At 37.5% G+C, this 13,986-nt stretch overlaps 1 protein-coding gene across 1 annotated transcript; it reads left to right on the top strand.

Annotated features, from left to right (window-relative positions):
* Positions 1 to 11,511: 11,511 nt before the first annotated feature.
* LOC104229332 (kirola-like) lies at positions 11,512 to 13,297 on the top strand. The gene is made up of 2 exons (XM_009781960.2): positions 11,512 to 11,740; positions 12,997 to 13,297. Exons 1-2 carry the CDS (start codon positions 11,554 to 11,556, stop codon positions 13,248 to 13,250), a joined length of 441 nt encoding a protein of 146 aa, XP_009780262.1. The 5' UTR covers positions 11,512 to 11,553; the 3' UTR covers positions 13,251 to 13,297.
* Positions 13,298 to 13,986: the final 689 nt, after the last annotated feature.

Below are 13,986 nucleotides of genomic sequence, written 5' to 3'. Positions count from 1 at the left end.
TTAGCTAGTTACCCTAGAGAGGGAGGCCGATCAGGTGGTGGTTAGGCCCGTTTCTTTGCAATTCTTGCCAGACCAGATGCCATTGCTTTAGAAACAGTAATCATAGGTATTATTTTTATCTGTCATCGAGATGCTTCTGTATTATTTCACACTCGTTCCACCTATTCATATGTGTCATCATATTTTTCTCTTTATCTGGCCATGCCCCGTGAGTCTCTAGTTTCATTTATCCGTGTATCTACGTCGATGGGCGATACTATTGTTGTGGACCGTGTATACCGATCGTGACTATTGGGGGATTAGAGACTAGAGTTGATCTGTTGCTGCTTAGTATGGTTGGCTTTTATGTGATATTAGACATGGATTGATTGTCTCCGTGCCATATTATTCTGGACTGTCATGCTAAGATAGTGACATTGGCTATGTCGGGGTTGCCACAGATTGAGTGGCGAGGTTCCTTGGATTATGTTCCCAGTAGAGTGATTTTATTTTTGAAGGCCCAGCGGATGGTTGGGACATGTTACCTTTCTTATTTGGCCTTTGTGAGGTATGTCAGTGCAGAGACTCCAACTATTGACTCAGTTCTAGTGGTGCGAGATTTTCCGGATGTGTTTCCTGCAGACTTCTCGGGCATGCCGCTGGAAAAGGGATATTGACTTCGATATTGATTTGGTGTCGGGAACTAAGCCCATTTCTATTCCACTGTATCGTATGGCACCGACGGAGTTAAGGGAATTAAAGGAGCAGCTTTAGGAACTTCTTTTAAGGGGTTTATTCGGCCTAGTGTATCACCTTGGGGGGATGACACTTTGAGAATGTGCATTGATTATAGGAAATTGAACAAAGTCACAATCAAGAACAAGTATCCTTTGCCTTGTACTGATGATTTATTTGACCAGCTTCAGGGCGCGAGGGTGTTCTCCAAGATTGATTTGAGGTCAAGGTATCACCAACTAAAGTTTAGGGACTCGTACAATCTTAAGACGACTTTCAGGAACCCGATATGGTAATTATGAGTTCCTTGTGATGTCTTTTGGGCTGAACAATGCCCCAACAACGTTCATGCATTTGATGAACAACGTGTTTCAGCCTTTTCTCGACTCGCTCGTTATTGTATTCATTGATGATATCTTAGTGTAATCTCGTTGCCAAGAGGAGCACAACGAGCATTTGAGGGTTGTATTGCAGTGGTTGAGAGATGAGAAACTTTATGACAAGTTCTTAAAGTGTGAGTTTTGGTTTAGTTCGGTAGCGTTCTTGGGACACGTGGTGTCCAGTGAGGGTATTCAGGTTGATCCGAAGAAACTAGAGGTGGTACAGAGTTAGCCTAGACCGTCCATAGCCACAGAGATTCAGAGCTTTCTTGGTTTGGTTGGTTATTACCATCGATTCATTTAGGGTTTCTCATCTATTGCATCTCCCTTGACCAAATTGACCAAAAAGGGTGCTATTTTTGGGTGGTCGGATAATTGTGAGGCGAGCTTTCAAAAGCTTAAGAATGCCTTGACCACAACTCTAGTGTTAGTTCTACCATCAGCTTTTGGTTTTTACACCGTATATATTGATTCTTCTTAGATCAACATTGGGTGTGTTTTGATGTTGGAGGGCAGAGTGATTGCTTATGCTTTGCGTCAGTTGAAGCCCCATGAGAAGAACTACCCCGTTCATAATTTGGAGTTGGCGGCCATTATTCATACGTTCAAGATTTGTAGGCACTATCTCTATAGTGGGTCTTGTGAGGTGTTTACTAATCATCATAGTCTCCAGTAGTTGTTCAAGCAGAAGGATCTCAATTTGAGGCATCAGAGATGGTTGGAGATGCTAAAGGACTATGATATTACCATTTTGTACCATCCGGGAAAGGCTAATGTGGTGGCCGGTGCCTAGAGTAGAAAGGCTATGAGTATGGGTAGTCTTGCACTCCTTCCTGTTAGTGAGAGACCCCTTGTAGTTGATGTTCAGGCCTTGATCAATCAGTTTATGATATTGGATATTTTGGAGCCCAGTCGAGTCCTATCTTGTGTGGTTTCTCTGTCTTCCTTATTCGATCACATCAGAGAGCACTAATATGATCATTCTCATTTGCTTGTCCTCAAGGATAGGGTTCGGCACAGTGATGCCAGGGATTCGACTATTGGTAATGATGGGGTATTGAGAATGCAGGGCTAGATATATATGCCCAATGTGGATGGGCTATGGGAGTTAATTCTTGAGCAGGCTCATAACTCGCGGTATTCCATCCATCCTGGTGCCGCAAAGATGTATCAGGATTTGAGGCAACACTATTGGTGGAGGAGGATGAAGAAAGACATAGTTGGGTTTGTAGCTTGGTGTCTCAACTGTTAGTAGGTGAAATATGAGCATCAGAGACCGGGTTGCTTGCTTCAGAAGATAGAGATTTTAGAGTGGAAGTGGGAGCAGATCACCATGGATTTTGTAGTTAGGCTCCCACAGACTTCGAGGAAGTTCGATGCCATTTGGGTGATTGTAGATCGGCTGACCAAGACCGTGCAATTCATTCCTATGTGTACTACTTATTCTTCAGAGCGGTTGGATGAGATTTACATCAGAGAGATTGTTTGTCTTTATGGTGTTTCAGTTTCCATCATTTCGGACAGAGCCACGCAGTTTACATCGCAGTTTTTGAGGTCCGTGCAGCGAGAGTTAGGCACTCAGGTTGAGTTGAGCATATCATTTCACCCTCAGATGGATGAACAGTCTGAGTGCACTATCTCGATATTGGAGGACATGCTACACTTTTGTGTCATTGATTTTGGGGATTTATTGGATCAGTTTCTACCCCTCGCGGAGTTTGCTTACAATAATAGTTATCAATCGAGTATTCAGATGGCTCTATATGAGGCTTTATATGGGAGGCAGTGTAGATCTCTAGTGGGTTAGTTTGAGCCGGTGTGGCTAGTCTTTTGGGTACAAACTTGGTTCAAAATTCATTTGACAAGATGAAATATATTTAGGAGCAACTTCGCACGGCACAGTCAAGATAGAAGAGTTATGCTAAAAGAAAGGTCAGTGATGTGTCTTGTATGGTTGGGAAGAAGGGCTTGCTGAAGGTTTTACCCATGAAGGGTGTTATGAGATTTGGAAAGAAGGGCAAGTTGAGCCCTCGGTTTATTGGGTTGTTTGAGGTGCTTCAGAGGATTGGGGAGGTGGCCTATGAGTTTGCTTTGCCACCTAGCTTATCGAGTGTGCATCCAATATTTCATGTTTCTATACTTCGGAAGTATATCGGAGATCCATCTCATGTTTTGGATTGCAGCACGGTTCAGTTGGATGGTAATTTGACTTATGGTGTAAAGCCGGTGGCTATTTTGGGGCGTTAGGTTTGAAAGTTAAGGTCAAAAGATATAGCTTTAGTGAAGGTGCAGTGGAGAGGTCAGCCCGTGGAGGAGGCTACTTGAGAGACCGAGCGAGAGATGTGGAGTAGATACCCATACCTATTTGAGGCATCAGCTATGTTTCTAGACCCGTTCGAGGACGAACGTTTGTATAAGAGGGGGAGGATGTAACGACCCAGTTGGTGTTTCGAGAGTTATAGCCCCGTTCCCCCATTTCCTACTTTTTTTGTGTTCTTAAGCTATATTATGATATACCGGGATAGTTGATTCGTGTTCGGAGTGGTTTCGTAGCGAATTGAGAGACATAGACTCTTATTTGAAAGCTTAAGTAGGAAAGGTTGACCGGATATTGACTTATGTGTAAACGACCATGGATTTGAATTTTGATGGTTCTGTCAGCTCCGTTAGGTGATTTTGGAATTAGGAGTGCATCTAGAATGTGATTTGGAGGTTCATAGTAAAATTAGGCTTGAATTGGCAAAAGTTAGAATTTTTGCGATTTTGGCCAACAGTGGAAATTTTTATATCGGGGTCGGACTGGATTTCCGGAAGTTGGAGTTGGTTTGCGGTGTCATTTATAACTTGTGTGAAACATTTGAGGTCATTCTGACGTGGTTTGGTAGGTTTCAGTGTCGTTTGGGCAATTCGGAAGTTTAGAAGTTTGTTAGGCTTGGATCGGGGTGTAATTTGGTGTTTTGAGGATTCGAAGGTTCGACTAAGTTTGTATGATGTTATGGGATGTGTTAGGATGTTTGGTTGAGGTCCCGAGGGCCTTAGGTGAGTTTCGGGTGGTTAACAGATCTTTTTGGCTTTAGTGAGATAGCTGATCTGTTACTGTATTTTGGTTCTGGTTTCCTCTTACGCGTTCGCGAGAGGGGCCTCGCTTTCGCAAAGAGTGTTTCTGAGATGGTGAAGTTTTGTTCTTCACGTTCGTGAAGGAGAGGACGCAAACACAAAGGGTAGGGTAGTGTGTGCATCACGAACGCGATAGTGGTGTCGTGTTCACGAAGAGGCATGAGGCAGTTGGGGATCCAGGTCCTTGGTTTACGTGTTCACGAGGTGAGGGTCGTATTCATGAAGGTTTGAGCAGGTAAAGCATTGTGTTCACAAAGCTGTTGTCGCCTTCACGAAGAGTACAATTGAGAGGCAGTCCGAGTTGGTCTACGCAAACGTGAGAGGACGAGCGATTCTTTAAGGGATTTTCACGAAGTTGATTGGGGTAAGTGTTTCTCACTTGGTTTTGCTTAAATCCCATGATTATATCTTTAATTTTTTTTATCTAATTTGTGATTTTAGTTGAAGATTTGGGGAAAAGAGGAAGTGTTCTTTAGATGGAATTTTGAGGTTTTGAATGAGATTTTGTTGTCGGATTTGAGTAAATTTGGTATGGTTAGACTCATGAGTGAATGTGCTTTGGGTTTTGTGGCTTTTGTCGAATTTCAAAACGTGGGCCCGGGGGAGGGGGGGTTGAGCTATAATCCGGTATTTTTCTAGTGGAATTGATTTCTTTAGCCTATATTAATCGTATTGTATTGCTTGTGGCTATATTTGGGACATTTGGAGGCCGATTTGAGAGGCAAAGGCATTGTCGAGTAGGATTATACTTGGTTTGAGGTAAGTAACGCTTCCAAACTTTGTTCTGAGGATTCGAAACTCCAAATTATGCGTTATGTGATTGGTATTGAGGTGACGCACATGCTAAGTGATGGACGTGAGGGCATGTACCGCGCGAATTGTGCCTTGGGTGATTCCATTGCACCATTTAGTGACTCTACTCTGTTGATATTCATGATTTCATCATGTGATAAAGTAATTGAGCTGTAAACCATGCTAGATATCATGTGTAGGCTTTATGGCGTTATTGTTGGGACCCTTAGTGGTCGTTTCTTGCTATCATCTCACTATTTTCATATAGAATCCGTACTCAGTCGTGTTCATGCATTGTATATCATATCTCATTCTCAGTTATTTATTAATTTATCATATCATTGTTCGGGGTTTGATTTCATGATATTGTGAGCTCGTGGGTGATACTAGAGAGTTTGATGACTGTGTGAGGCCGAGAGCCTGGTTATGAGTGACAGTTATGGGATTGGGCTACACGCCGCAACAGTTATATTGATGATTATGATAGCCTTAGGCTGTAGGAACCCTTCCGGAGTTTGTAACACACCCCTAGTAAGCACGAATGATATTATTCAGGGATGGATTTCCCCGGACATGGATTTATCTGGAGTACTTGATACCTGGAGTTGAATTTATCCACAGGGTTAGATTGCTCTTTCTCCTCGGTACTGGGCGACTGCCAGTCGGTGTTGTATATGTTCCGAGATGGATTTCCCTAGGTTGGATGGCCATATACAGTACCAGATGGTTGAGCACTTGAGAGTGGGAGTACATGGTGCATCTCATATAGTCTGTGCATTGGCATGTGGAGATGGCTGAGTTGTATACCTTACACTGTTCAAATCTATATTTACTTTATTGCCTTGAGCTGTCTATTTAACTTGAAAGCATGCCTGTATTTCTGCACATTTATTTCTGTTATATCTGTTGCGGTTAAGTTTGTCACTACCTTTCAGTCCAAAGTTTGGACTGGTTACTTACTGAGTTGGTGTACTCACGTTACTTCCTGCACCTTAAGTGCTGATCCAGGCAACTCTGTTCACGGTGATGGTTATTGATTGAGGATCCCACAATTTGGAGACTACCAAGTACACCGCGTTCGCAGGCCTTGACTCTCATTCTTTATCATTTGATGTATTTTTTCAGTTGTTTTCTTTAGACATTGTAGTAAATTGTATTCCAAGTAGACGCTCATGTACTCAGTGAAACCCCGATTTTGGGCTGGATTGTATCGTATATTGGGATTCTTATGTTTCAAACGGTTTTCTTCAAATGTTAAATGCTTTTGGTAATATTTTCAAACTTATCGTTGTTGTGCTAGGTTTGTTGAGTTGTGGCTGGCCTAGTTCCACGATAGGCGTCATCCCGACGGTTGATTCTAGGTCGTGACATCAGTGTCTTTGACAATGTCAACAACAAAATCACTGGACCAGAAGACCAAATTTTATTGTTAAGATTTGAGTAGCATCCATTCATATTAAGTTGTCACTTGTAATAGTTCATATAACCCAGTCTCACTTTCGGTTCTTGCAGGCAAATGAGGGAGATATTATATTGATCTTTGAGATTTTTGAGTCGTTTAAAGGAACTTTGTGTTCTTATACTCCTTATATTCCACGAAAGAGTGTCAATCATTGGAAACTTCTCTGTAAGGAACTATGTTTTGAGTTTTGATATAGTTAGTCTTTTGAGAGTTGGACCAACCAGTTTTCCCTCTTTCTAGACCTCTGGGAGATAGATTGTTGACCTCAGCAATCCTTTTTTGCTCTTGAGTTAAATTCAAGTCAGCTCCAAGATCTACTTTCATGAAATTTTTGTCTATGACATCGACTTCATTTTCTGATAAGGAAGCTTGCACCTTTTGGAACTGAGTCTCTTCCACCACTTCTTTTGATTCAGATTCAAAGTGGGAGTATTCATCCACTTCATTGTCATCAAGCTCTGATTCAGACTTAATAGGGGCATTCTCCATATTTACATCATTAAACTCACATTGCTCCTAAGCTCATTCTAGAGGACTCACCTGTGAGAATAGTTAAACGGTAACCTTCTGTGTTATTAGCTATACGTTGGTTCCCATCCGTATCTTTTAGAGGCCTCACTATCATGGAAGAAACTTGTATATGCGAGTTTTTTTTTGAACCATTCACTCTTGTCTCACAAGCTGGTATGTTTCAACATTTCATGTTTCTTCAACGTTAGAATTGATTATACTCTTGCATTTTCCACTTCCAGCCTACTTCTTTTTCTCATAAAGAGGAACCACTTTCTCAAAGAAAGGGGACTTCCTTTGCCTTCTGACCTTCCTAGTAGAAGTGCATTTCATTTGATCAATCAGGCTCATTACTTCTTCCGTAGGTGCCTGGGGTTGCTCTCTTATATCTGTAGACGAATTTTATTCTTTCCCTTGAGATTTTAGAATAGTAACACAATTTTCAAATAACCATTTATGTATTTTTTTTAGGAAGGATTTTGAATTTCTACTAGCTCATTTGAAGGAAGAAAAAGTTGGTTGTTGCTATTTCTGCCCTTCTTCCTCCAATTGTTTATTCCTACAATGGTCCATCTTTCTTCATCTCTAATATCCACCTCCATAGTCGAGGCATCTTGCTCCTTGTTATGTAATGACACAGATGGTTGTTTTGAGTATTTTATCCTCGATCCACTATTATTACCTTCTCAATATTGTATTATGGTTATGTGATTTGTCGGGGGTGTTTGGTTTTAGTTTTGGGTGAGTTTCGGAGTGAAATGGGACACATAGTCCCTAAGTTGGAGCCTTAAGTTGATAGAGTTGACTGTAGTTTGAATTTTATGTAGACAACTTTGGAATGGAGTTTTGATGGTTCCAATAGCTCCGAATGGTGATTTTTGAGTTAGGAGCATGCCCAGATGTTAATTTGAAGGGCTGTAGGTCATTTCGGCGTGAATTGGCAAAAGTTGGAAACTTGAAGGTTTAGAAGGTTGAAAAGTTTGAGTGGGAGTTGACTTTATTAATATCAGGGCCGCATTCCGATTCCAAAAGTTAGAGTACGACAGTCATATCATTTATGACTTGTGTGCAAAAATTGAAGTCAATCTGAGTTGTTTTGGTATGAATCGACATTAGTTTTGAAATTCGGAAATACATAAGTTCATTAGGCTTGAATCGATGCGCGATTCGTGATTCTAGTGTTGTTTGATATGATTTGACGCTTTGAGCGTGTTCATATGATATTTTAGGACTTGTTGGTATGTTTGGTTGAGGTCCCGAGGGCCTCGGGTGTAATTCAGATCATGTTCGGCCCATTTTGAAACCTTGAAGACTGCTGAATCTGCTGCTACTGGTTTTCTTCTACGCGATTGCGAGTAGAGGTTCGCGGTCGCGAAGAGTTGGTTGGATACTGGTAAATTTTTTCTTTGCAATCACGATATGGATTACACGATCGCGAAGTTTGTAGAGTCAGTGAATCGAGAACGCATGTCATTAGTCGCGTTCGCGAAGAAAGAATGACAATACTGGGGCTGAGGTAGGTTTGTGCTACACACACGCGTGACCTAGGATGCGGTCACATAGTTGAGGTAGCTTGTACATTGTGTTCGCGATGATTTTCATGTGATCGCGAAGTGTAATTTTTGAGTTGGGCAGAATTGTGTTACGTGATCGCAAGTCTTTGCTTGTGATCGCGATACATGGTGACTGGGCAGTAGAATTTAAGTTTCAAAATGCAGGTTTCATCTCATATTTGATAATTTTTACCAAGAGAGCTTGGTGTGAGGCAATTTTTCGAGAGTTTTTCAAGAAAATTGTTTAAGTGATTGTAATCCGGATTGGACTATATTTTATGAATCTATTGCTATTTTCATGCGGTGAAATAAGGTGGGTTGCTACGTGTGGCTAGTAGGAAAACTACTAGAAACCTCGCGGTGTGATAAGGTAGGCTAAAATTTGGGAAGCTATTTCGGAAAAATAATTTTCAAAACTAAATGCTAGGCTCCCACGGTGATATAAGAAAAGATTGTGAATTGATTTCTGATTTGAGCCTACGAGGTGGTACCTCGATAATGACTCTTGTTGATACTTACTATTTCTTCACTTGTGTTTGTTGTTTTCTTCTGTGATGCATTATTTGTCTTAGTTCAATATAGCTATTATCAGTGTATTCCACTAGGGCCTTGACCTGACCTCGTCACTATTCTATCGAGGTTAGACTTAATACATACTAGGTACCATTGTGATATACTCATGCTATGCTTTTACATGTCTCTGCCAAAATCTCCATGTTCTTCTTTTGTGAAACAGACCACCGCCTTTCTTGATGCAATCTCATATGGCATGTGCATGAAATGAACCTTCTTCTTCAAAATACTGCCATTGATGACGGCACCTCCAATAACAGATGCATACTTTAGTGGATTATCACCAAGATGCGTGTTTTCAGTAATCATGGGGCCTCCGATTTGGTGACAGAACATTTACGGAGCATGGGCATTTGGGTGGATCAGTGGGGGTTCCGGTGGTGTCGGTGGGGGTCCGAGACCTTTCTCGGTGGTGGAATTGGGGAGCATTTGCCCTAAGTGACCGTATGTTGTCAAATTAGATTCCGACTCACGAAACTGATTACCAATTCTGTTGAACCGTCATTTGGTGTGGGGGGGAGGGGGAGGGGCAGTCTAAAAATTTCCAAACCACCCATTTAGGTTTGTTTGACATTTTCTAAAGCAAGATTATTACTAGAAATTGTGATAATAACTTTTTCGTATAGACCTTGCTCGTGGGATTATATTGGATTCTTTTGGAGCCTGTTTGATAAGTTACATTGGAAATGAATTTGGATGTAATTAGGTGTAATTACACAGTTTAACATGTTTATTTGATCAAGTAATTACTTGGTCAATATGGAATTTGGGGTAATTTGAGGGATGTGATTACACTCTCCAATTCTCAAGGGGGAAGTGAGAATTAGTTGTAACTACACTGTGTAATTACAAGGTTGCTTTTTAGTTTCTTTCCTTTTTGTTTTTATTTTATTTTATTTTCTTTATAACTTTTTATTTCTATTATTTTAATGTTTTAATTTATTTTTACTTTTTAATTCTTTTGAAATTTTAAATATATTTTTCTTTGTACAGTATTTATCTTTTATTTCTCTATCTTTACTTCTTGTGATTTCATGTAATTGCTTATATTTTATTTTTTTAATTATTTTCTTATTCTATTTTTTGAAACTACACCTCTTAATATTAGAAATAATGCGTCATTAATAAACTTGGCATATAATGAGTGATGCAATTAAAGTGAAATTTCGTTGTTTTATGTGGTTATAAACTTACCATGTTTCCTAATCTTAAGTTGCAATGGGACTTATTATTATGTTGTTGGAATTTAACATATGTTAAACTATTTTATTTTTTTTTTTGAATTTTAAAATTGTGTTATGTTCATGGTTCCAATTTACTTGTTTTAGTAGTATTGGCTCATATTGCATGTTGTTCATTTTTTTAGTTAGAATTGATAGATTAGTTTTGTCAAACATTTGAATAATATTATGACACTATATTTATAAATATTAATTTATTTTATCAAACATGAATTCCATGATGTTCTTACAAAACGTATAATTTTAGTTTTTGTAAGTATCTAAACTAAATATTATTAATTCAAAAAAAAAAATATATATATATATATATTATTTTTACAATATTAGTTACAAATATATGATTACTAACTAATCTATATTCAAAAAAAATATACATCTTAAATACCAAATATAATATTATTTATACTTATAAAACTTTAGGCATATATTTATTATATTAATTTTTAAATTTTGATAATTACTTAATTTAAAATTTAATCTAATTGTTTAATTATACGTGTGCAACCAAACAGTAAACTTGTAATTATATTATGACAAACAAACTGGTCGTCTTAGGCTGTGTAATTACTACTCAATTCTAATTACAGGGTGACTTTCCAAACAGACTCTTGTTGTTGTAATAGTAGCTGTCGTAAGACTAAAATTATTGCTAAATATAAAAATAATTTAGCAGGTACAATTTAAACACACACACAAAAAAAAAAAGCTCCTTTCTCAAATATATTATATATTATTTATAAATCACCACTTGCATTTCTTTGGGTTTGTATGTTGCCCGTTTCTAGCTTTAACTTGAGTATCAATAATTTATGTTGGTAAAGCTAGGTGACTGTTTTTACAACAGTAAAATTATCACACATAATTTTATGAGACATGAATTATTAGGAATCTGTTACTTGTAAAGCCTCAATTTTGATTGTTCGATGAAGCTTTATGAGCTGTCATTAAACTTATCTCAACATGTTAATTGGTTCAGTTGGTAAATGTCATTGTAAAAGACACAGTACAATTTAGTATTTTATCTAATTTTAGAAGAAATTAAATAACATAATCTTTCATCTCCACTATAAAAACATGATATATCAGAATCCTATGTTTTTTACTAGCTTTTCACGAGCTAATTAATATCTATATAAAGGCTACTACTTCTGAATATATTTTAACCACTTATCTTTTTTCACAATTTCTTCCTATTCTATAGAAGAAAATATATGGGTTTGAAAGGCAAGTTGGTTGCTTCAATAGAGGTGAAATGTAGAGGACACTTATTTCATGACCTTTATCAAACCAAACCTCGTCATATATGCAACATAAGCCCTGATAAGATCCACCATTTTAATATTCATAAAGGAGAAAGTCTAAAGGCTGGTTCAGTAATTGGCTGGAAATTTAACCACGGTAAGACAACACAAACTTTCCCTCTTTCTTTCTCTACGATTCACTTCCATCAATTTTCTACCTATTAATTAAGATTTTTTTTTGTTCTCTTCTACTAATTGTAAGTTGTTTATCCTAATATTCTCACTATATTTGAGTGTTACATGTTCCCGAAGAAAGGACATCATATTTATCATAATATTATTTTCTTTTCCTAATATATATATATATATATATATATATATATATATATGGTAAATTGCTCACGTTAGCTTGTGAATATATGTCAATTGCTTGAATCACTTTACAATTTTGTGTATTATTTGGTCTATTTTTCTTTTATTATTATTTCTGATTTACTTTGTTAGCTTCGACATAAATTCTAATCAATACTAATCTCATATTTTCACATAATGTCAAGTTTTCTTTCGGATTTTTAATGATAACACAAATGCGAAAAAGAAAAAGTCCAACCTTTGTGAGCTTCACATAATTTTGAAGAAAATGAAATACTGCAACAATAACAACAAACCCAATGTAATCTATAAGTAATGTCTGGAAAGAATAATGTATACGCAGTATAGACTATTTTTGATAGACTCTCGATTCAGACAAAATATAGTTACAATATTATTGAAAATAAAACAATAGTGTATGATCCATGAAAATGGTCGGAGAAATGAAAATGAAAATGAAAAATGAGGAAAATTAAAAGAAATAAGCTAAACACATATTCTTTCTCTATCTCATTTTATGTGATATACTTTTGTTTTCAGTCATCCACGAAAAGATCTATATCTAGAAATATTTTAACTTCAACTTCATATTTATCCTTAATAACATGATTTTATACAAACACAAATGTCTATTGGCATTTTTAGACTAGAAAAGAAATCAAGCTGCTCTATATTTCTTAAACTTTGAATCTAATCCAACACCTTCACAAAATATATGTGATACGAAAGGAGTATTATTTTGAGAGACTTTACACTCCATCTTTTATCATAAGAAACCTCCACTTCCAACTAAGAGGTTGTGGGTTCGAGTCTCTCCAAGAGCTAGGTGAGAAGTTCTTGGAGGGAAGGATGTCGGGGGTCTATTTGGAAACAACCTCTAACTCCAAGGTAGAGGTAAGGTCTGCGTACACACTATCTTCCCCAAACCCTACTAAGTGGGATTATACTGGATTGTTATTTGTTGTTTTATCATTAGAAATTAGACACTTGAGCTACGACTAACATCTCTTGTATTTTGGTAACTCTTTTTTATAATTATAGATGGAAAAGTCAAGGTTACTAAGCAACTGATTGAAGCCATTGATGATGAGAACAAATCATTCACTTGGAAAGTGATAGGAGGAGATACCTTGGAATTGTATAATTCCTTCACTATAACTGCATCCTTTGAAAATGATTGGGCTACATGGACATTTGTGTACGAAAAGAAAACCGAAGACACACCAGAACCTCTCACTCTCTTGGGTTTTGTCCTCGATGTGACCAAGGATATAGAGGCTCATCTTCTCAAGTAGTAGAAGATCTATAAATAAGTATGTTTATGTGTTGAATATTCAACAATATTGACTAGTCTTGGTATGTAAAATAAATTATAATGTATTGTATGAATGTATTTCTAATTGTCAATATATATATATATATATATATATATATATATATATATATATATATATATACTATATTAAAATCACGCACTACAATATTTTAGGCCTAAGGCCGCACTAATATAGACAACGATTAAAAAGTGTTGCCAAAACCATGTATGGGCACGCCTTTCATAAAGTGTTGCCAAAACCATGTATGGGCACGCTTTTCATAGGTTGGTCTTTGTGAAAAGCTTTTGGCCACGAAATTGAGAAAACGCTTAAAAGTGTGCTTCTTAAATATAAAGACCACACAATTTAAGCGTTGCCAAATCATGAAACGTTTCTGTGATAACACAAAGGGTCATCTTTTATTTTAGAATCCGAATCTGGGTTCTGAGGTCTTGAAAATCTCATTTTTCCTTCTCCTCAATTTGCATGCGCAATCCGGGTGCATTTTTGAAAATCCTTTGTGTGAAATTTAAGAAAAATATTAAAATTTGCCTTTAAAATTGATTAAAGTTGATTTCGGTCAATATTTTTGGCAAATGGATCAGGACCCGTGATTTGATAGTCCCATAGAGTCCGTAGTAAAATATGAGACTTGGACGTATGCCCAAAATTGAATTCCGAGGTCCCTAGCCCGAGCAATAAATTTTTGAAAAAA

This window comes from Nicotiana sylvestris, chromosome 4 (assembly GCF_000393655.2).
Source record: "Nicotiana sylvestris chromosome 4, ASM39365v2, whole genome shotgun sequence".
NCBI classification, from domain to species: domain Eukaryota; kingdom Viridiplantae; phylum Streptophyta; class Magnoliopsida; order Solanales; family Solanaceae; genus Nicotiana; species Nicotiana sylvestris.
The sequence above is the reverse complement of the archived record's forward strand: the minus strand, read 5'-3'. Positions and strand labels throughout refer to the sequence as shown.

What these genes read in the sequence shown, in the direction of transcription:
- LOC104229332 (XM_009781960.2), top strand. Translation starts at nt 11,554, where the DNA reads ATGGGTTTGAAAGGCAAGTTGGTTGCTTCAATAGAGGTGAAATGTAGA. An exon ending in TGGCTGGAAATTTAACCACG is followed by an intron (nt 11,741 to 12,996) that starts GTAAGACAACAC and finishes TTATAATTATAG; the next exon opens with ATGGAAAAGTCAAGGTTACT.